The following is a 23,749-nucleotide window of genomic DNA, read 5'->3' on the forward strand; positions in this document are numbered from 1 at the left end:
TGTAAATACACAGACAAACACAACAACCCATGCTCTAAATGAGCTTGCATTCTTACTGATCCAAATCTTAGAGAATGAAAAACCTGTATTCCTCAAATATTGATTGAGACATCACTAAGTACAAAGTAAATGTTTTCACATCTAGCAATAACCAACTCCTACTCTTTGTCCTAGGATGGTCCAGCTGTGGTTCTTACTTCTGTCAAGAAGAAAGTGAAGAATGTGGGCATCTTCTTAAAGGTGGGAATGCACAGAAAAATGGTCATACATATTTTTTTCAGTGCTATATCACATCAGAGGGCCATATGCTTTGCTGTCCACTTCAAATTTTTTTATTCATAATAGATAGTGACCTATTGTCTATTCAAAGGAACAGGAAATTTTTTTAATAGCAATACAAAAGTAATTCCCTCCCTATTCCTCCCAAAATAACCTATTTAAAGCACCTTTATTCTTAACTATAAATAATAGCTATAATACAAATCAGTTTTGTTTCAGTTTCGTATTTAAAAAGACTCTTTAAGATCCTCAAGATTGGGGCGGCTAGGTGGTGCAGTGGATAGAGCATTGGCCCTGGAGTCAGGAGTACCTGAGTTTAAATCCGGACTCAGACACTTAAGAATTACCTAACTGTGTGACCTTGGACAAGCCCCTTAACCCCATTGCCTTGCAAAAACCTTTTAAAAAAAAAGAGCCACAAGATTGTACTGAATCAAGTCATAATTCAATTCTCACTCCTGAGATGAAGATAGCACTCTACTTCGGTTTGACCAATGTCATAAAAGAGAATTTACTTTTGTGGAGATAGGTCCAAACTTTACTGAATGTTTGACCATATTGTGAACAATTTCTAGTGGTAAGCTACTACTGCTTTGCTCAGTCATATAGTTAGGGGAAAATATTTTTGCTTAAAACTCTCAAGCAGATTACATTTGTCCTTGAACCATATGTTCTATGGATAGGACATAGAAAGAGGAACAAGGTATATAAGTTTAGGGGTATTTTGTTGAAAGACATTCTAATGTGGAAAATTTCAATTCCCATGTATGTGTTTTTAACCACAGAATGAGGATGAAGAAGAAGAGGAAGAGGAGAAAGATGAGGCTGAGGACCTTTTGGGACGAGGTTCAAGAGCAGCTTTACTCACAGAGAGAACACGAGTAGGTTTCCTAACTTTGTAAATCATTCATATCTTTTGTCCATGAATGTTTTATATGTTTTAGTAATTTGTTTATTCTTCTCCTTAGAATGAGATGACTGCAGAGGAAAAGAGGAGAGCACATCAAAAGGAATTGGCTGCACAACTCAATGAGGAAGCCAAAAGGCGTTTGACAGAGCAGAAAGGAGAACAACAGATTCAAAAGTAAGAGAATTGCTGATGACTATGGAAGGATTGAGCCCTAAGACTTCTGAAGTCTTCTGTTGTTCACTTTTACTATTCTTATCCTAGAGCTCGAAAATCTAACGTATCCTACAAGAACCCATCTCTCATGCCTAAGGAACCACATATCCGTGAAATGAAGATTTATATCGATAAGAAATATGAAACTGTAATAATGCCCGTATTTGGCATTGCGACTCCCTTTCACATTGCCACAATCAAGGTAATTAATTACAATATACTAGACCAAGTTTCATCTAAAATTCTTTATTAATCATTGTCTTTCCTTAATATAACTATATTGTTCCACATTGTCCTTTTATCCCCACCTTCTTCAATGCATTTTTCCAGTTTTATTCATTATCCACTTTATGCTACTATTATTACCCATTTTCACTTTGTAGAAAAATGAATATTTTAGGTAAATCTATTCAGCAATAGATATGTTTGATTGATTTTTCTTATGGTGTAAGAAAAAGATGTTCCACCTGTGTTTTGTAACACATTGAGAGTTTAATTCACTGTCAACACAGTGATAAACATTGGATCTTAAACATAGAGCCAGAGGAAACTAAAGATAAATATTACTTAAGATGGAATAACCCAATCAGACATTTTCTTTTTGGCAAGAAAAATTTAGATAAGAAATGGCTCTGCCCTCAGAACTGATTCAGAGTTTAGTTGTAAAATATGACACAAAGAAAAGCAGGTAATCTAGTTTGACTTCAATCTAAACAGTGTATATAATAAGGATAAAAATGTAGTCTTGTCATGCTGTTAAGAACTCTAAATGTAAAGTTCAGTTTGACTTTTAATACTATAAGACTTGGTAATATTGAAATCTTTGCCTAAGTAAGTCTAGCTTAGCAATGATGTCAATGATCAATTGGATTAGAGTTGGAAAACTCCAGCAATAGTCTAGGTAGTAGTGTCAGTGAAACAAAGCAGAATAATAAAGTCAATGGAATCAGGTTTTAAAGATCAACCAATTCCTCATAAATGAAGATGAATTGGACTTGGTAACAAATACCTATAAACCTGTCAGGGATCCCAAGACTGGTTGATCTTTTGAATTCAGTAGGTCTTAACTGCAGTGGGCTAAACCTATCAAATTTCTGCATTTAGTCTAGTACCAGTTTGATGTCTTCCAAGGATCTGGGATCACCAAGATTATAAAGCTGGACAAACCTGTGCAAGTCAGAAACAGTACAGATCAAGGCACCCACCCCATTCCATCAGTTCTAGGGTTGGAGTTATGAGGGTCTAATGCACTTCCCAGTCTAGTGTGATACAGAGAGCAGCCCCCCAAAAAGAAAAAAGACCCTTGGTTCTCAAATACTGTGTCAATTACCTATAAAGTGTCTTTAGAGAGTAATTAGGATTATTAACTTAGCTAAGTTCAGAAATTTTATTACCAGTTCTTGTTAATGATACATTGAGTAATGCACAACTCACGAAGAAATCTTTTTAAGTCATAGAGGAATTATGATCTGAATATGAAGTTCTTCAAAGTCATAAAATCATGGACCTTTTGATATATGGTAGATTTCAAGGTTCCAACAAGACATCCAAGTGATGATGGTCTCAGGGCAACAGAAATGTGTATTTAAGGTTCAGAAAAAGCAATCAGAAATCAAAATGAAGATTTGAGATCTGTGTATAGGTAATCATTCACAGAGATTGCTCAAGTAGAGGACCTCTGTGCAGAGAGAATAGAAAAGAAGCAAAGCCCACAATTTTGGGGAGCACACACTTTATCTTTTTTTTATTTTTCCAATTACATGTATAAGTAGTTTCCAACATTCATTTTTTTGTAAGATTTTTAATTCCACATTTTTCTCCCTCCTTTCCCTAACTCCCTCCCTAGGACAGCAGATAATTTGATATAGATTATATAGGTACACTATGTAAAACATATTTACATATTGGTCAAGTTGTACAAGAAGAATCAGAAGAAAGGGGTAAAAACCATGAGTAATGAAAGACAATTTTTAAAAAGTGAACATAATCTCCTTTGGTTTGCATTCAGAACCCATAGTTTTCTCTGGATGTAAATGGAATTTTCCATCACCAGACTTTTGGAATTCTCTTTGATCACTGTATTGTTGAGAAGAGCTGAGTCTTTCATAATTGATCATCACACAATACTATGTAGAATGTTCTGCTTCTCCTCACTTCACTTAGCATCAGTTCATAAAAGTCTTTCCAGATTTTTCTGAAATCCATCTCTTCATTATTTCCTATAACAGTATTCCATCATATGCCTATGATGGAATACTGTTATTTATAGGAAATAATGAACCACAGTTTAGGAATGCACACTTTAAGGGTCTGTATAAGGACAGATTACACTAAAATAATTAGAGGGGTTTTTTTTAAATATTAAATTGGTAAAGAAGAGCCAGAAGAAGAGGGGGGTAACTAGCAATATTAGATGATACGGTGCCGTGAAGGAGGATGAAAACTAAAGAAAAATCATCCGACTTCATGATTTTTAGCACTAGTAGTGACTTATGAAATATTTTTATTTAAAGGGGTTAACAGATTATAAGGATTTTGAGAATATGGAAGAAATGATACACTCAGCTTTTTCAAGAAACTTGGACATGAAAAGGGAGAAGCAGAGTAATGTCTAGGTGGAAAAGAAATCTCATTTTGTGTTTTTTTTTTTGTCTTTCCTTTTTTTGAATAGAATATCAGTATGTCTGTGGAAGGAGACTACACCTATTTGCGAATCAACTTTTATTGCCCAGGAAGTGCTCTGGGCAGGAATGAAGGCAACATTTTCCCCAATCCAGAGGCTACATTTGTCAAGGAAATGTGAGTCCCAGGACACCACTTATCTCAAAATCCCTATTAGCTAAAGGGTGATTCCTCTCTCTTGAATTCCTCTTTGTCTAGCAAACTCCCAGTATCTTCCTTCTGCAGGATTCCATTTAGGGTCATTTGTATGGTATATTACTGGGACAAGGCAAATATGTAGTCATTAGGGGGTATAAACTCTTTACTGCCCATTAGAGAGAAGTTAAATTCCAAATCCCTCCTCCAAATACCTTGATGACTGCCAAAATAGTTTCCTTGACTGAGATATAATGGGGTAAATTTAGAGTATTCTATCTGACTTAAAGAGGAAAAAATAATCATAACTTCCCTTTGATTAAATTAATCATTTACAGATCTATCCTTTTTAAAGAGCAAAAGGAATATATGGTGATCTTTTTCATTCTTCAATATGATCCTTCTTCCCCTTAAGACATTAAAACATAGAGGTCCTGAGTAAAATAACAGGGTCACTAACCCAGTAAACAACTCCTACAACATTAGTTTGCACTTTTACCATAGCACTTATCGAGCTTCAAATATGAAGGCACCTGGAGAACAGACAGTACCAGCTTTAAATCTTCAAAATGCCTTTCGAATTATAAAAGAAGTTCAAAAGCGCTATAAGACTCGGGAAGCAGAAGAAAAAGAAAAGGAGGTGAGCTTTGGGGCTACTTTACTGTGACCAGAGCATATGCACAGAAAATGCCACACTGATTACTTCATGAAGACAGTTGGGGATGTAAATGCATTCTCATTCATTCTATTTCTTTAGGGCATTGTGAAGCAAGACTCATTAGTTATCAATCTTAACCGGAGTAATCCCAAGCTAAAGGATCTGTACATCCGACCCAACATTGCCCAAAAGAGAATGCAAGGCTCTCTTGAAGCGCATGTCAATGGTAAGCATTCTTCTGAATCACTGGCAAGTATATAAAAACTGAGAAGTGAAATGGAAGGGAAATTCTATAGTGTTTATATATTTCATAATATACTGTAGAAGGGAAAAAATCCAACTACTTCCTTTCCTGTTTTTCTGAAGCAGGGCAGCCTTCTTCTTAGCTTGTTAGGCATTCTATTTCTTTATTCCACCCAGGTTTCCGTTTCACATCAGTTCGAGGGGACAAAGTGGATATTCTCTACAATAACATTAAGCATGCCTTGTTTCAGCCCTGTGATGGGGAAATGATCATTGTCCTGCACTTTCACCTCAAGGTATATTATTAAGGGGGGGAGAAGGGAATGGAATGTTTCTTTGGTATCTGAATGCAGCAGGGCTCTTTTCCTCCCTCTTTCCATCTGTGAAATTGATTTCTGCTCTCTTAACTTTTGCACAGCATATCCACCTCCCCCAAGACCTATTCCTCTTCTTATGTCTTCATGGTTCCCTCTGTCCATTCCAGTAGATAGATAAAATATTGCTCTTTATTTACAAAACTGAATTGTGTATACCTTCAGAGTTGTCTTATTCTCTTAACAGGCATGATGTAGAAACCTTAATAGGACCTGTGCTACTTCCATTATTGAGATAATTATTTTTCCAACCCTATATATTGTCTTTTTGGCTATTAGATAGTCTCCTGACTTCTACTTTATGTTTTCTGTTTCTTACTGCCAGAATGCCATCATGTTTGGGAAAAAGCGACACACTGATGTGCAGTTCTACACTGAAGTGGGAGAAATCACCACTGACTTGGGAAAACACCAGCATATGCATGATCGAGATGACCTGTATGCTGAGCAGGCCAGTAAAATTCTGTATTTGATTCAAGGGGAAGAAAAAATAAGATCTGAACTATTTGTTTGCCAATATTTTATAGTAATTAATGGCATTCCAAATGTATCTGAAATAGAGCTCGGTGGTAGTGACAGACTGAACAAAATTGTAATCTCATGCACACTATGCACAAGACAGTTTTCAGTTCTGTGTTTGTCACGTTTGAGCTTCACAACAGCTCTGTGAGTGAGGTATTATTCCCAGTATACAAGTGAAGAGAGAAGCTTAGAAATGTTAAGTGGCTGGCTGGTAGGAATATTGTCACATAGCTAGGATCTGGACCTCTGTCTACCATATTTTACAACCTGCTGCTTTATTGATAAATCAGTGGTTAAAACATTAGTTCACAGATCCTCCTATTTTCTCTGTCACTACCACAGTGATATTGACCGAATTGTTTAACTTCTTACCACTTCATTCCCCCCCCACATAGTTCCAGAAATATCTTGAATATAAATAATAAGAGCTAATGTTAAAAGATAGATGTGAAAACTGTTTTGGAAGAGAATATTATATTTAAACATGAAAGTGGTGTTTTTGATTCTTTTTTTTCTTATTTTCTTTTTTTTGGGTGCAGATGGAAAGAGAGATGAGGCACAAGCTGAAAACAGCCTTTAAAAACTTCATTGAGAAGGTTGAGGCCCTGACCAAGGAGGAGCTGGAGTTTGAAGTGCCTTTTAGGGACTTGGGGTAAAATATTTCTTATTAGCTTGATGTCTTGCAGACCTGACTTCTAAACCATAGGGGAAAGGAAAAAGTTGAAGATCCCCTCCATTAATGTCACTTTGATGTATTATTCATTCTCACCCTTATAATGGAAATGTAATGGAAAGAGCATTGGAATTGGAATCAGAAAACTGTGGTTCAAGAACCAGCTCTATTACTTATGCTTGGACTTTAGGCAAGTGACTTTATACCTCTACCTCTGTTTCCTCATTTGTAAAATGAGATGAATGGACAAGTTGTAGCTATAAGGTCCTCTTCAGATTTCAGCATTCTATAATTCTTTAAACTTCCTTTGAATATGACTTGCAAAGGTGAAGGAATGAAGAGGTAAGTAAAACATAGTTGAAATGCTTCTTTGGCAAAAGATGAGTATACCCAGTGAGTATGATGAAACTTGGGTTGCAAAATTTAGAATGGAAAGAAAAAAAGTTATTTATCTATTAGAGGATTCACACCTGCTAACTTTTGTCTTTGGATCTTATTCTGCACAGTGAATTTATTTTCTCACTTTTTAGGTTTAATGGAGCTCCTTATAGAAGCACCTGCCTACTACAGCCCACCAGTAGTGCACTGGTGAATGCTACAGAATGGGTGACTATCTCTTTATTATTTAGATTTTTACATTGTGAAGAAATTTGTTTGAAATTATCTAGAGTATTGAGAATTAGATCTTACTATCTCTTTATTATTATTTAGATTTTTACATTGTGAAGAAATTTGTTTGAAATTATCTAGAGTATTGAGAATTAGATCTTAAATTTTTTTCACTCAAACTTCTAGCAGCATTAATTTGTTAATTATCAGTTCATCTTCATTTGAGAACTTTTTAGTATTTGTAACTTTGCTTTTCAAAATGTTTGCTTTCATGCTATATGTATTCCAATGATATTTTTTTCCCAATGATGGTACAATTTAATACTAGTTTCACAAGCCAGTTAATTTCATTTTCATCAATTGTAAGATAAAGCAGGCTTTTCTGTCAGGTACCTACCCACCCAAAAATCTTTGATTCTACTAGGACATCGTAGTGTGTTTGAGCTATTGCAGAATATTAGCAGCAAATTCTTTAATATATTGAATAGGATTCTTCAAGGATGGGGAAAATACTGATGGGTTTCTAGATGTACACATATGGTAATAGACCATTTCTACTCCCCCAGCCACCTTTTGTGGTGACATTGGATGAAGTGGAACTGATTCATTTTGAGCGGGTCCAGTTTCACCTGAAGAATTTTGATATGGTAATAGTCTACAAGGACTACAGCAAGAAGGTGACAATGATCAATGCCATCCCCGTGGCCTCTCTTGACCCCATCAAGGAGTGGTTGAAGTAAGTTAATTTCATTAAGGGTCTTTATTCCTTGGAACTTAAAATTCTAGAATTTTGATCTATTGCTGTACCTAAGATCAGCCCATCTTTGAGGTGAGTTTATAATTCAGAACTTAAAGATTTGAACCTAACACATGGGACTGACCTCATTGTAATGAATGTTTAGCCATAGCATTATAGCATTGTTCATTGTGAGTCAATATCTACATTTTTTCCCTAAACATTATTTCATACAAGATGTCCTCAAAGCATTTCAGATTCTTATTAGTGTTAAGTTTCTTATATTTCTGTAAATTTGCTGAAGAAAAATTAGATAAAACATATTGTTTTGATGACAAGTTTTCATCACTTCAAAGAAAAGCTTCTGTAGTGGAATCATCTGAGCTAACAAAAGGAAAACATCCTTAAGAAGAGCTGGAGTGTAGAGCACTGGCCCTGAAGTCAGGAAGATCTCAGTTCAAATCTAGGCTCAGATACTTGATAACCTAGCTGTGTGAGTCACTTAACCCCCATTACCTTGCAAAAAACCCCAAAACTTAAAAAGAGTTGGAGTAGAATTTGCTTTTTAAAATTACCTAAAGGAAATGGTTATACAGATTTGTGAGAAATGGTTTTGAAATCTTAAGAATCATTGGGAATAATTTGAATTTAATGTTGTATTGACTTTTTTCTTATATAACTGTCATTTTCTGAAGATTTCTCCCCCACCATTACAAAATACTAGAAATCTGCTTTATAAAGAAGTTCAATTAAGCAAAACAAATCAATGCCTCAGTCATTTTTTTAATGACTTCTGTGCATAGTCCACTATGTCTCTGCTTAAAGAACAGGAGAGATACTACCATTAGTCTTCCAAGTCATGACTAGTACTTGCATTGGTAAGAGTTCTGAAGACTTTCAGAATTGATTTCTTTTATGATTTTTTTTATGTTTAAAAATTATTTTACTTTACTGCATCATACCAGGCTTTCCAAGTGTCTGAATTCTTTGTGTTATTCTTTCTTGACACTTAGCTTTCTGTACTATAATTTGTTCAGCCAGTCTCTCACTTTCCTTCTAGTTCTTTGTCTCTACAAATACACTACAAAAAGTGTCTGTAGAAATGTTTATATAAACATATATGTATGTAAATGTATACTTGTGTATGCATATAACTTTTTCCTCATTTAAGTATGGATCAAATAATAAATAAGAGTTTTGTGGTGTTTCTAGTATAATGTCAAATTATTTAGCTTGCATTTCTCTTATTAATTTGACATATTTTTTTCATGGTTGTTGATGGGTTGCTTTTACCCTTAGATAGATAAAAATCCTATTACTGCTATCCCTTTTCTTGATTTTTTTTCTTTTTTGTTCCTTCTTACCTTCTTAATTGAATCACCTCCCTTATAATCAATTTCCATAGCAGCATAAGAAAATATTTAGAAAAATAATACTTTATTATTGTGGAAAGTAAGAAAAAAACAGTATCTTATGGAACACATTATAAACAGGGAGACAGATTTAAAGAATGGATAAGTTCATTGGAGATAATGGCTAGAATTTCATTATCCATATTCTATTGTTGAGAAAGAGTACATCAACTGGGATTCTCTAATCATGTGTAAAACAGAGACCACAACACAGGCCATAATTGAGGCCAGGTGCTTTTAAACAAAGTGCTCTTTACAAGATATATCAATGGAAAAGGGAAAGTAGTAGAACTGAAAGAAAAAAGTGAAGATAAGACAAGAAAGAAAAGGTGAAATAAATTGATCACAGTATTGATCAGGAAAAGAATTCTTAGAACTAATACAGGGGGCAGCTAGGTGGAGCACTGGATAGATACCAGCCCTGGTGTCAGGAGGGTCTGAGTTCAAATTTGGCCCCAGACAATTACTTAGCTGTGTCACTTAACCCCATCGCCTTGCAAAAACTAAAAATAGAAAAAAAGAAATCAATTCCCCAATAGATAAAGTTGTCAATGATTATGAGCAAGCAGTTCTCAAAATGAAAAAATTCAACTATTAAAAATTATATAAAAAATACAGATAAAACAAGCCTGAAGTGAATTCACACACCCCACAAAATGACAAAGATGACATGACAAAGACTGGAAATGGGTGGTGTTGGGGGAGGTCACATGGGAAAAGAAGATACACTGCTGTATTATTGGTGTAGCTTTGGATCCAGTACAACCATTTTGGAAAGTAGCCTGTAATTAAGCCAGTAAAGTTATTGAATACTTGATGCAGAGATTCTGCTACTGTCCACAGACCACAAGTAGGTCTCCTGTCTATGCACCAAAGTAGTTATGGCTACCCTATATAGGTTCTCGTTGATAATTAGGAAATGGATAAACAAATTGTGGTGCATGAATTTAATGGAATACTACTGTACTATATGAAAATACAAATGTAGTAGATACAGAGATGCATGGAAGGACTTAGTAACTGATGCATTGTAAACATGGCCAAGAAAACAATATACACAATTGCTACAACAATTTAAATAAGTGATATATATCGAATGTTATACATATTTCCAATTCTTTAATGTATTTGATATGAAAATAAAAGGTATTAATAAAAATTCATTTTGAAAAAAAAATAATGTAAATATAGAAGAGAAACAAAGAAAAAGCCCTAGGCATTAGAAGAGAGCTTTAGAGTAAGGACTAAATACCTTGGCAGGGTACAACTAAGTGAAGTCAGATTTTGGGTCACTTGAACATAAAGCCTTTTTTTTTTCTTTTTTTTCTTTTTTTTTTTTTGGTTTTTGCAAAGCAAATAGGGTTAAGTGGCTTGCCCAAGGCCACACAGCTAGGTAATTATTGTGTCTGAGACCGGATTTGAACCCAGGTACTCCTGACTCCAGGGCCGGTGCTTTATCCACTACGCCACTTAGCCGCCCCTTCATAAAGCTTTATTCAAGGAATAAATGTTTTCTTTTCATTAGGCAAATGTTATGTGTATTTGGTCATGTTGGTGACAAAAATTGGCTGGTACTATTTAATAATATTCAGGAATTTCATGTGTAGTACTGGTTTTGACATGTAACTCTCTTAGTTCCTGTGACCTGAAATACACTGAAGGAGTACAGTCCCTCAACTGGACCAAAATCATGAAGACAATTGTGGATGACCCTGAGGGTTTCTTTGAACAAGGTGGCTGGTCTTTCTTGGAGCCTGAAGGTGAGGTATGTGAACTTAGGGTTTCAGGAACGGGTGAGTGACTGATGTGTGTACAAGGTTGTCCAGTACCTTTTGGATGGATAGGGGAATGGAGATGGACATATGAGTAAAAAAGACCAGACCCACTTGAAAGGGGGTAGTCAGGAGAACAATGTTAAGTTTGGACCATTGTTTCTAATCCACCTGACAGGTAATTAAATCATAATCAAATAGCAATAGCACACACTTGTATAGCTGTAGATAAATTTGCCTAATTTTATTAACACAAGTATTTTACATTTATGGGACAGTGTGCTAAGAGAAATTAACTTGTTTAAAGTATCATATAGAAAACTAGGGCACAGACTCAAGTCCTTTGATTTCAGATTCACGTTCTTTTTGCAGTACTATTATGTCCAGTGTTTCGTTCTTTAAAAATCAGAAAGATAGGCACATTAAGTTTTTGAAATAGCCTTCAGTCTAAGAAACTCTTTAGAAGCATTTTCTAAAATCAGCCTCCTGAGAACAGTCTTAGTTTTTCATTTACCTGAAGAAAAAAGAAACTGATCTTTTTCAGAAAGAGAATAGGACACTATCTTTTAAATTTCTCAAGTATAGAAAGGTTACTATACATATCAGCCTTCAACTTGGTAAATAATTTCTGAGATTCTTTAGGGAATCTTTGAATCTATGAGGTTGGTCCAAAGAGAATGATTTTACACTAACTTTGATGATCTTGGACAAGTGTATCTCTTGACTTTTACCTCAGTTTCCTTACATAAATGGAACTAGAACTATTTTGAAAGGATTTGCTAAATTTTTAAAATTAAAAAAATGCCTCTGCTATTTTTATATTAGGGAAGTGATGCTGATGTAGGAGACTCAGAGTCAGAAATCGAAGATGAAACTTTTAATCCTTCGGAGGATGAATATGAAGAGGAGGAAGAGGATAGTGATGAAGACTACTCCTCAGAAGCAGAGGAATCAGGTATTTTTAGAGCCATCATTTGTTATGACTAAGATAGTTTCAGTGGGCACTGTAGTTCAGTGGTCTGATCTAAATCTCAAATCTTCAAGTCCCAGGAATGTGCAAGTGCTACTCACTAATTAGATAGGAATAGCTATGTTTTCAGCATGCTCCTAACCCATATGGTCTTGTACATTTATTTGCCCAGTGTAACCCTACTTGTCTATGCTTTTATATCCAGCCCACATTTTTTACCACACCTTAACCTACTATCATCCCAGTTTTAATTTCCCCTTTTGTTTGTCCCATTTTCCCAGTGTAAGTCTGGATTGTATACCTGCCCAGTAATATAAAAAATAATTCAGGTATTCAGAATTGAGGAGAAATGTCACGGTTAAGGTGGATCAGAAAAGCACATTAAAAAAACAGGCAGTAGTAAGAGGAATAATTTCTTTTGCTTTGTCCTTCTTACCTAACATCTTGTACTCTGTTGTCACTTCTCTTCTATCTGGGGCTGAAATGTTCAAGAGATACAGCTTTGTGACGACTTAGAGAAAAAGAAACCTGACTAAATTTGACTAAATCTGTTCTGTTATAGACTATTCCAAGGAGTCACTGGGTAGTGAAGAAGAAAGTGGAAAAGACTGGGATGAACTGGAGGAAGAAGCAAGAAAAGGTGAGTTATCTAAGGATGTTGGGAGCACAGACTCCTTGTGTAATTTTGTGATATCAATGGGAAAACTTTGGTGCTATTTTCTTATGTGTATAGAAAGAAAATGTTGGTCTGGAAATTGTCCAAAATATATTCCCTGGATAGATAAGTCTATATGACTTACCCTTAGGATTGGGGTTCCAAATTATCAAAAATAGTTGTAATAATTGTAATTTCTGAGTTTGGAAAGAAGTACAGTTTTCATTGCAATCCACAAATATAGCTCTCCAGCTTGATGGCAAGGAGCAGCCCAGTATGCAGGAGGTTCAAGAGCCAAAGTGGGCAGGACCAAAAAAGGGCTCATTTAGATTTTAAACAAACTCTCGACAGAACCTGCTAAAATTATTTCCCCTTTCTTCCCAGCTGACCGTGAGAGCCGGTATGAGGAGGAGGAGGAACAAAGCCGGATGAGCCGGAAAAGGAAGGGTTCTGTGCACAGCTCAGGACGGAGCTCCAACCGTGGCTCCAGACACAGCTCTGCACCACCCAAGAAAAAGAGGAAGTAGATTTGAACTTTTCACCTTATAATCCCTTTCTTCCTCCAGCCAATCCCCTAAATATTTTACATGACATAGAAACTGTATTTTTCCCTTCGTTTTCTTTGACTCTTTGCCATTTGTGTTCATGGGTTTTGGGGCCATTTTGTATGGACCAATCTACTCAGTGAATTCCAGGGCCCACCAGCCTACATGTCCTGAGACCACGGCGTACACCAATGGCCCCACACAGATGCTGAGGGAAGAGGTATTCTTGAAGAAGGCCAGAGGCATCAGCTATTAATAGAAGTTTCCTTCCTCTCTCTTTTTTATCTGTCATCCCGTGCCAGGAATTCCTTGTTGGCTTCTGATTATGATACCCATATGTAGTACTCATTTCCAAGGGGTTTGGGCTCTGAGCCACATGGATACTGTGGCAGCTCAAAGGTATCCTTTTAATAGAGTGGCTGGTATAGGGCATTACCTGCACGCTGGATCCTGAGCAACAGGCTCAATCTCTCCTCCTCTCCTACCCTATTATCATAATCTTTTCCCTAGTTCTTGGAGTCCTCAAGAAAAGGTTCTTTTGAGGACATTCAGCAGTTACTTTTAAAACTGTTAGTCCATAACCTCCATGCAGCCAACTTCAGTAATTGTCAAGACTCCCTACCTTCTTGACTGTTGTCCTGATGTCCCAAAGTTGAGACAAGCAGTGCTTCCCTGCCTCATTGTCACACTTTTTTCCACAAGTTCAAAAATGACAGGCTGGGCAGGAAAAAAAAAATACTGCTTTTCTGTACCAACTTCTCACTCAAAAGGAGTAGTTTTGCCTCACATTCAATTCCTAATGAAATCTAGAGGGGTTGTTTTGAAGCAACAGTAATTCTGGTTGAGAGAAGTTCAATATCCTAGAAGATCCTATCAGGGAAAGAAGGGAGAAAAGAAAGACAACACAGCCACTGGTCACTGTTCTTCATTTTTACTTGTCTTGCATTGTCCTGTATTTATCACAGTTTCTGTTGAACAGTTTTTTGTTTTAAAGTATTTGGGAGGGGATTTTGCTTGCCATCTCCCCTCCTATTCCTCTGCACTCACCCGTCCCAGATCATTCTGTGTCCCGTGACTTTAGGAGAGAGGCTTTTGTTTTTGTTTTTTTTTTTTTCTCCTTAGCAGTAGGACTTGATATTTTCAACTTTGGAAGAACTAAAAAGATGAATAAAATGTGTTTTTTTTTTTGTAAGTTCACCTCTTGTGACAGTTATTTTGTACAGTTCCCAAAGTAGACTGAAAGAAGAGGTCATGAGTAAATCTCAAGTCTTACTTTCATGACTTTCACCTAATTTAGTCAAGACCTGGCACTGCAGGAGCCATATTTGGATAGTAAATCAATATAAGGTTGGTACCAGACAAAAGTTAAGGATGAGATGTAAGACTAGGCTTTTTTCCATGATAGTGAGGGAGATATAGATGTCACTAATTAAGTGTATAAGGGGTAACAAATCTGTGGAATAGCAAAACACTTTGTAAGCAGACTTTTACAGTGGTCCCCTTAAAATGATCCTGGGATCTAAATGAGACTCCCTTCCATCTGTCTTCTCATAAATGAATATCTTCACTCATCTCGTGGTAAATGGCCTGAAGTGCATCAGTTGCTTGAAGGGATACTTTCAGTTTTCCAATAGTGGCTGCTTTGTCCTGAGGATTGATGACTATTTAAAAAAATAAGACATGAGACAATAGAATTAAGATTTGCTTCATCCTGCCTTGGGAGCTAAGAGCTAAATTTTACTAAGTCATCTGAAAGGGTGGGGGGCCTGGATATAGAATTTCTTTAGTGGCGCCAGATATTCCCCATTTGACTACTATTTTTCTGTACATTGTACTCTCAAACCAGAGCAGCAAAAGGTTAAGTGACTTAGTGGTTCACACAGCTGCTAAATATGAGGTTTGGATCCTCTATCTCGACTCAAATCCAGTCCTCATTTTCACTCCATGGTCCCTTGAAATACAAAACCATTTAAGTTCTTCGCTGTCTCTCTTATGAAGGAATAAATGAAGCCAGTGTTTTTAGGACCTTTTTTCCTAAAATAGATTTTTGGGGGGGGGGGTTTGCAAGGCAGTGGGGTTAAGTGACTTGCCCAAGGCCACACAGCTAGGTAATTACTGTGTCTGAGGCCATATTTGAACTCAGGTACCCCTGACTCCAGGGCTGATGCTCTATCCACTGTGCCACCTAGCTGCTGCTTAAAATAGATTTCTTTAGAAACTTTATCATAATCAAGGAAGAGGCAGAAAATCAGTGCTGAGGATTCATGCCCATAAAAATTTTGCGGAATGCAACCAAATCCAGGAAAAGTCTTGTTTATGAAAGGGAAGTTTGGTTCTTTAAAATTGCCAGTTAAAGAGTTCAGAGATAATATAACAATCCTCTGCTGTGTAGGGTAGTCATAGGCCAACTTTAGGGTTAGCTGCAATTAAATGACAATATGACAATACATAAAAGATTCAAGTTTAGTAGCATTCCACCAACTTTGCACTTATCATTGTAAAGAAAAAGTGAAAGTTCATTCATGAGATGCCTTGTAAGAGTACTCACTGTCTATCTCTTGTTCTAAAATGTCTCTTCCTGTATGTAGGATCTGCCAGAGTTCCAAGTAAGCATAGCCCACTTCTTGACATTCATTCTTTTGCTCTTCAGGATCACTCACCACTATAAACTTAAATCTAAAGAAGAAAATTATTTCCCTTTGACAGGATTCATTTTTAATAGGCTTTGCTTTTTTTAATCTCATCACATATCTTATGTATTTTTTTCTCACACCCCCCAGTTAACAGAGGAAATATGACATGATGACATTGTCTCTTCAGGAACATTTTAAGAATAAGGATTAGCAGAGTCGTTGCTTTTTAAAATTGTCTTTCAGGATCAGAAAACCCCACAAAATACTATCTTGAGAGGAGGGTTCAAAGACCATGAAATGGACAGAAATCCACATCAGATTTGAGACCCTGTAAATAATCTTAACATTGCTCAGTCAAATTTTTTAAATGTTATTTTACATTAATAGTAAAGATAATTTTCAGCATTGATTTTTAAGTTCCAACTTTTTCTTTCAACCCCCTCCCCAAAATGTATAAACTATATTTCTGTATTAAATGATTTTATACAAATTCATTCATCACAGAATCAAACCCAAATAATTTCAAAAATCTTAAAATCAACCCCCTCCCCAAAATGTATAAACTATATTTCTGTATTAAATGATTTTATACAAATTCATTCATCACAGAATCAAACCCAAATAATTTCAAAAATCTTAAAATTAAGACTAAACTTTTGAGTGACAGAACCCACAGAAAGGTCCAGTAAGGCAATTCTCCAGCCCAAGGTTAACCTGGAAAATAGTGGAAAAACTTCCACAGGGTTAGAGGGGTAGCCCGCCAGAGTGAAGGAACTTCAGCCTCCCAGGAACAGCTCCAGGGCACCTGGGAGCCATACCTTCCAGTAACAGAAGCAGTTTCCTGACCTGCACCCCAGGGGGCACCAAGCACATCTTATAAGATCAACAGGGAGACCTCTGCCAGAATGATTACGAAGCCCAGGCCTTCAGTGCAGTTGTGACACTTAGTGCAGCCACAGCGGCCCAGATCCAGGAAACAGAAGCAGGCCTGCAGAGTCGCCCAGCAGGAGCCTCCAGGCAGCTGCACCCTGAATGCTCAGCCCACTGAACGTAAGGGAGTGGAGGGAGACTTCCAAGGTCTGTCCTCTGTCTCTGGAACAGTCCTCTGGGGCTCTGACCACATTCAGATCCTGATCGCCGTCTAGGCCCCGCATAGCGCAGGGAGCCTCACACACAGGTCCTTGAGGGAGTGTCCCAATAAAAGTCAAAAGCTTAGGAAGCACCCCAAAACAGGCACAGGCTGGGGAAATGAATAAAAAAAAAGAACAGGACTATTGACAATTACTTTGTCTATGATCCATCCCATGGGAGGATCAAAATAATCTGATGAGAAAGTCCAAGCTTCTGCATTTAAAGACTCCAAGAAGTTAAATTGGACTCAGGCTATGACAGAGCTCAAAAAAGATTTTGAAAATCAAGGGAGATAGAAGAAAAATTGGAAAGAGATAAGAGAGATGCAGGAAAAACATGATAGAAGAAAAATTGGGAAGAGATGAGAGATATGCAGGAAAAACATGAAAAAATCAGCAGCTTAGTCAAGGAGATGGAAAAAAATGCTGAAGAAAATAACATTAAGGTGCGGCTAGGTGGTGCAGTGGATAAAGCACTGGCCCTGGAGTCAGGAGTACGTGGGTTCAAACCCGGTCTCAGACACTTATTACCTAGCTGTGTGGCCTTGGGCAAGCCACTTTAACCCCATTTGCCTTGCAAAAACCTAAAAAAATTAAATGTTAAAAACTAGCTTAGGTCGAATGGATAAAACAGTTCAAAAAGTTAGTGAGAAGAATGCTTTAAAAAACAGAATTGGCCAGATGGAGAGGGAGATAAGAAAGATCTCTGAGGAAAACATATCCTTCAGATGTAGAATGGAACTAAAGGAAGCCGATGACTTTGTGAGAAATCAAGACCATAGATCAACACAGAAGAATGAAAAATTAGAAGAAAATGTGAAACATTTCATTGAAAAAATGACTGATCTGGAAAATAGATTCATTGGGATACCTGAAAGTCATGATCAGGAAGAGCCTTGACTTCATTTTTAAAGAATTCCTACAGGAAAAATAGAAATGGAGAGAATCCACCAATCCCCCTGAGAAAGATCCCAAAAAACCAACCCCTAGGAATATTATAACCAAGTTCCAGAACTCCCAAGTCAAAGAGAAAATATTACAAGCAGCCAGGAGGACACAATTCAAATATTGTGGAGCTGCAGTCAGAATCACACAGGACTTAGCAACTACATTAAAGGGCTTGTAGGGCTTAGAATATAATATTGTGGAAGGTAAAGAATTGGAATGCAACCCAGAATCAACTACCCAGCAAAACTGAGAACATCCTCTTCCAGGGGAGGAAAGATGGACTGGACTTCCAATGAAAAAGGGGAATTTCAAATGTTCCTGTTGTAATAGCCAGAACTGAACAGAAAGTTTGACCTTCAAGTACAGGAACAAGGTAAAGCATATAGTAGAGGAGAAGGGTAAAATATGAGGGGTTTAATGATGATGAACTTTCATGTATTCCTACATGGAAAAATTATACTGGTAATACTCACGAACCTTATTTAATAGAGCAGATAGGAGCTTTTACAGATGAAGCATGGGAGAGCTGAATTTGAAGATATGTTGTAAAAATGGAGTGAATGGCTAAAAGGGAAATGTACTGGAGAAAGAGGTGGAATAGGCTAAGATGTTTCATATAAGTTTTTTTTGCTATGATATGGAAGGGGGGAAGGCGAGGGAATGAGAGAACCTTCATTCTCATCAGAAATGGCTCAGAGAGCAAACAACATACATACTCAATAGGGTACAAACATCTAGAGACATGGGAATGGAGGAGGGGGGGTGTGGGTGATAGAGGAGAGAGTAGAGCATAGGAGAGAATAGTCATATAACACATTTTCTTTTTTCACTTTTTTGCAAGGTGCTGGCCTGTCTGGGACCACAGGGCCACGTGGTTGCTGGATCTTGGGTCATATGTGGACTTGGGGCCTCTTGTACCACTCAATTACCCTACAGCACATTTTAGAAGAGGGGCAGAGTGAAAGGAAAGAGAAAATTAATAGATGGGGGTGGCTAGGTGCCACAGTGGATAGAACACTGGCTCTGGAGTCAGGATCACCTGAGTTCAAATCTGGCCTTGGACACAATAATTACCTAGTTATGTGGCCTTGAGCAAGCCATTTAAACCCATTGCCTCACAAAAATATATATATGGGAGTGGGGAGGAATGGATGGAGGGAATTACAATCAGCAACAGCTACTATGGAAAAATATAGAAGTAACTTCTGTGATGAACTTAAGATAAGGAATGTGATCCACCCAAGACAGCTGATGGTATTAGAAACAGACTCAAACACATTTTTTTCTCTTTTGCTTTATTTCGCATGAGGTTTTATATTTTTGTGGGGGAGGTGGTAATGTTTATTCTTAAGAATATTTTAGCAATGTGTAAATAAAATAATAAAGAAAAAATAAACTCAAATGAGCTTGTAAGGGGAAAAACTAGGCTGATAATAGCCCATAGCTAAATTTATTTTTTCTGGATCTTGAAAAGGTTTCTAGCACTATTACCAGCTTCCAAGTGGGGCAGCCCTAGTCACTTGAAGCTCAGGTTTCCTCACCTTCAGTTTTAAATGGATATGACTAGTGCCAGCATTTTTGAGGAAGTACAGACTAAAGCATCTCATATTAACAGTGGTCAAAGCAAAAATCAAAAGGGCTGGCTGCACCTATTCCAAAGTAAGAGATCTCTGAAGATGTGGATGTTAACCCCAATGATGCAAAATACAACCTGGAAATATCCATCAATCCTGGTGATTCTTCAGAAAATATGCTGACATGCTTTCCTCCAGGCATTTTAACATGGCTGCACTGAGCTTACCATTATCCTTTTCTCTCTGAAATGACCCACTTCTTTCTCCAATCATACTTTATTAGAGGAGCTCTTTTAAAATTCTCACAAACCTTTAGCACTATTCAGTAGCCTAATTTGACCCAATCATGCTTTTGTCCATTCCCTCTTGGAAAAATGAAAGAAAAGTTCCCTGTGGTGGTAAGGTTCTTCAGTTGCTCCTGTTTGAAGATGACATTGTGATTAATACAAGAAGCCCTAAATTACCACAGGGCCAAGGATACTTAAATATTTCTAATTTTTATTCTTGAGATCATTGTTTTCTGTGATTAATAGCTATTTAATATCAATAGAAGAATATTGGTATTTGGTATTTTTGACCCTTTTGGACAGAACAGTCCACTGAGCCAAGTCTTGAATCCACAGTGACTCCCAGATTCCCTTCCCCAATTAAAAAATTTATCTTTTGTCTCAAGGACCAGTCTAGGACTGTGGAAAGCAATGCAGTTTCTCAAATGAAAAATAGTCTATTCTTGCCTTCAATGAACTGGGATTTCTTGTCCATCTATAACTTGAACAAGATGCAATAATAGAATCATTCAATGAGGTGTTCCAAAGGAATGTCACAGACTAGATAGTAGGCATGCTTAATTTTTTTCCTGGACAGAGTGTTATGTTTATCTTTTTTGAAGTAACAAACATTAGAAAGACTAGAGGACCTCACCAGCTGTAATTTATCTTCCCTGGTAGTTATAAACACCTTTCACAAAAATCTATCTCCCCATTTTACAACACTATTAATGCTGATTATAGGTGTTTTTCTCAAAGTCCTATATTGAAGAATACCTATCATTACTTTTAAGATAGCATATACATGGAAAATCACTTATTGGAAGAGAGCATTTCTTTTGCACTAAATCTATTTTTATAAAAAATAAAACAGCATAATCTTGTATTCTCTACAACTTCCAGGTCGCTGTGACAATGAAGATATGTGTTGTCTTGCATAAAATCTTTGTGAAAATACCTGTTCCATTCTCTTTTCCATCAACGATATGTGCAAATGTATAGATCATTTTATGAAATGATAAAACAAGCACATAGGTTAATATGACTTTCTCTCCACCTTTTTGGGAGATAGTACCACATTTCATTTTTTTCCATTTCAGCAGCTGCTCTAAATCACCTGCTTAATGGAAAATGTTCATATACGTGATCCATCACATTTAAGAAATATTTGTGGACTATATATGTTGAATAGATCAAACTGCCTTAGGGAGAAGGGATTTAGTTTCTTTTACAAAACCCTATCAATAGTCAAATACTGAGACAACAAAAATATAAGCACTGCCAATGGCTGGGACACATGAGGATGTGAACTATACTATCTAATTAAGTTTAGATGACAAAGCTGCCGCAACGAAGGTTTAATTTCTTGATATGAAGATTTCAAGAAGCATAAATCAAAAGGAAAATAAAGAAATTTGAAAAGGGATACATCAGGTATATCCAGCAGTGTGAGAACCCTCTACAGCATAGCTCCATTGCCTATGAACAAATAGGAAGCACTTACTGTCTCTGCTCAGGATTTTTTTCTTGCAACATAGAAAAGAGAAATTTCCTTCGGTCTCTGTGTTCCATTGGGTTCAGGTCTATCACTGTATACAAAGAGAGAAACATTGGTAATCTTTTCTCTCATTTTTACAAATAAATTGTAAATTGTAAATTTTGCTCATGGTCCCATAGCTCCTAAGTGCCTTAGAGTTAGTACCCAATTCTGATAAAAAAAAAAAAAAACAGGGCTCTTTTTACCTCTTTTCTCACCTTACTTTCATGCCAGATGCATCTCCCAAACTGTCCAAAGTAAAGGTCTGACCATAATGAAATCCTAGTACAGTCAGAAAATAACACTAGGAAGACTTAGAAAATATGGCCTGACAGATTTCAGTTTCTGCTCCTAGATATGATATAGATGCTCCTAAGCCTAGATATTCAGTTAAGTCATTGTAATCTGATCATCTAAGTCTAAGATCCTGTAAAGGACCAGAACAATTCCCTCCGGACAAGTTGGAGAAGGTTTTCAGTCAAAGCCTTTTGTCCTCATTGAATCCACAAGACCCCTGACAAACAGGGAATCTGAATAGTAGGAAGGTTGGGCTTTACCTTTCCTGAAATGAAAGTAGATGTCTTCCCCAGCCCTGGGTTTCCGAAGGGATACAGGTGTCTCTGTCTCTGACAAGGGCAGATCATGAAATTTGTACTCCACATACACCTGCTGAATGCTCTCATCAGACATAACTTCAGCCTTGGGGTCAAAGGCCAGAGACACAATTTCAATGCAGATCTTGTCTGAATTCTAAAAAGAAAAAGATCTCCATTTCTCTTTTTTCTCCCAGCAATTTAGGTACTAGATGTTTGGTAGATAAGCAACACCCCCTATTAAACTCTGTAGCAGATGCATGATCTCACTTGCAGGTCACAAATGGCAAAATTATGGCCTGAGAAGTGCTGTATAAATACTCATTTGCTTAGTGGAAGATCCAAATACAAAACTCAGAAGTTTTTTGGTCCCAGTCCCACAAATTGCTTTCTTCACTAAGCATTTTCTTGCTATATGAGCACCCAAGAAGAGCTAGAAATACTTTCTGGTCAAGTAGAATTTTAAAATATTTTTCTAAATAATGACTTATTATTATAGAATCAAGGTTTAAATATTACAATTAAATTGAAATTTTATTCTCTCACACAGGCTACAAAAGTAAACTCCTCACTGGTAAATATACTTAGACCTACTTAAACTCACAATCCATCTTTTTTGTTACCTGTCACATGATAATGCAGTTTTGATTTTTCTGAGATCATGGTATTCCATGATTCACAAACATAACATCACTGTAAGCATTTTGTTTCTTAAAAGTATGGACAGGGAGCAGCTAGGTGGTGTAGTGGATAAAGCACCTGCCTTGGAGTCAGGAGTACCTGGGTTCAAATCCGGTCTCAGACACTTAATAATTACCTAGCTGTGTGGCCTTGGGCAAGCCACTTAACCCCATTTGCCTTGCAAAAAAAAAAAATATATGGACAGGAAATAATGCCATGCCATTTTTTCCAAATGTGCAAAACAATTTTCTCCTGTTATATATTCTGGTCAGCTCAGTTTCTGTCCAAAATATACATAGAGTTAGAACTAAAGGACTCACTCACTCACTCACTCATTCATCTGAATGTAAAATCTAGACAATCTATGTATTCATTTTATTCTTATATTCTGTACAGGCCTTTCTCTTTCAAATAACTAGCATCATTAATTGGGCTTTGTTAATATAATTCATACAACTGTTGCAGCAGCATCTGTATATAGAATTCAGAGAAAAATGCAACTGATAATGGTTTGCTTCTTCTATTTATAATCTGCAAGATATCCTCTGACATTTCAGTGGATATATGTCTCTAAATTACAATTTGCTTATGTTATTTTTGTGGTTCAGTTTTTCAATCATATCCGATTGTCACTCAATCATTTGGGGTTTTCTTGGCAAAGTTACAGGAGTGTTTGTCATTACTGTCTCAAGATCATTTTACATTTTGAGGAAATTGAGGCAAACAGTGTTAAGTGACTTGTCCAGGGTCACATTATGTATCTGAGGATGAATTTGAACTCAGGAAGATAAGTCTTACTTTGACTTCAGACCCTGAACTCTTATCCATGCACCACCTCACTGCCTGGTAAGATACCTTTCTAAACCATTATCATCACACCCCTAGAAGTCTAGTGTCCTCTTGAGGCCAGATAATAATCCACAACCTCCTCTGTGATACCCTACTCAAGTGTGCATACTACTAAAGTATCTTATGAAAATTCTTATTCCCTTTAAGTAT

General features: G+C 36.7%; 2 protein-coding genes across 2 annotated transcripts in view; one reads left to right on the plus strand and one right to left on the minus strand.

The window, feature by feature from the left end:
* Window positions 1-14,518, plus strand: part of SUPT16H (SPT16 homolog, facilitates chromatin remodeling subunit) — a 27,610-nt gene extending 13,092 nt beyond the window's left edge. The window contains exons 11-26 of the mRNA XM_074234924.1: window positions 175-240; window positions 1,065-1,160; window positions 1,248-1,363; window positions 1,451-1,604; window positions 4,074-4,201; window positions 4,724-4,859; window positions 4,977-5,103; window positions 5,298-5,416; window positions 5,820-5,945; window positions 6,556-6,668; window positions 7,220-7,295; window positions 7,865-8,034; window positions 11,082-11,211; window positions 12,044-12,173; window positions 12,751-12,828; window positions 13,228-14,518. Coding sequence (XP_074091025.1) covers window positions 175-240; window positions 1,065-1,160; window positions 1,248-1,363; window positions 1,451-1,604; window positions 4,074-4,201; window positions 4,724-4,859; window positions 4,977-5,103; window positions 5,298-5,416; window positions 5,820-5,945; window positions 6,556-6,668; window positions 7,220-7,295; window positions 7,865-8,034; window positions 11,082-11,211; window positions 12,044-12,173; window positions 12,751-12,828; window positions 13,228-13,370 — 1,908 coding nt within the window. The 3' untranslated portion in view covers window positions 13,371-14,518. The remainder of the gene's footprint in view (window positions 1-174; window positions 241-1,064; window positions 1,161-1,247; window positions 1,364-1,450; window positions 1,605-4,073; window positions 4,202-4,723; window positions 4,860-4,976; window positions 5,104-5,297; window positions 5,417-5,819; window positions 5,946-6,555; window positions 6,669-7,219; window positions 7,296-7,864; window positions 8,035-11,081; window positions 11,212-12,043; window positions 12,174-12,750; window positions 12,829-13,227) is intronic.
* The window catches only part of LOC141521921 (uncharacterized), a 34,055-nt gene continuing 24,609 nt past the window's right edge, over window positions 14,304-23,749 (minus strand). Inside the window, exons 10-13 of the mRNA XM_074234923.1 lie at window positions 22,034-22,226; window positions 21,444-21,528; window positions 15,937-16,064; window positions 14,304-15,049 (exon numbers count right to left, since the gene is read on the minus strand). Coding sequence (XP_074091024.1) covers window positions 14,937-15,049; window positions 15,937-16,064; window positions 21,444-21,528; window positions 22,034-22,226 — 519 coding nt within the window. The 3' untranslated portion in view covers window positions 14,304-14,936. The remainder of the gene's footprint in view (window positions 15,050-15,936; window positions 16,065-21,443; window positions 21,529-22,033; window positions 22,227-23,749) is intronic.

The sequence above is a fragment of the Macrotis lagotis genome, chromosome 4 (genome assembly GCF_037893015.1).
Source record: "Macrotis lagotis isolate mMagLag1 chromosome 4, bilby.v1.9.chrom.fasta, whole genome shotgun sequence".
Classification (NCBI taxonomy): domain Eukaryota; kingdom Metazoa; phylum Chordata; class Mammalia; order Peramelemorphia; family Peramelidae; genus Macrotis; species Macrotis lagotis.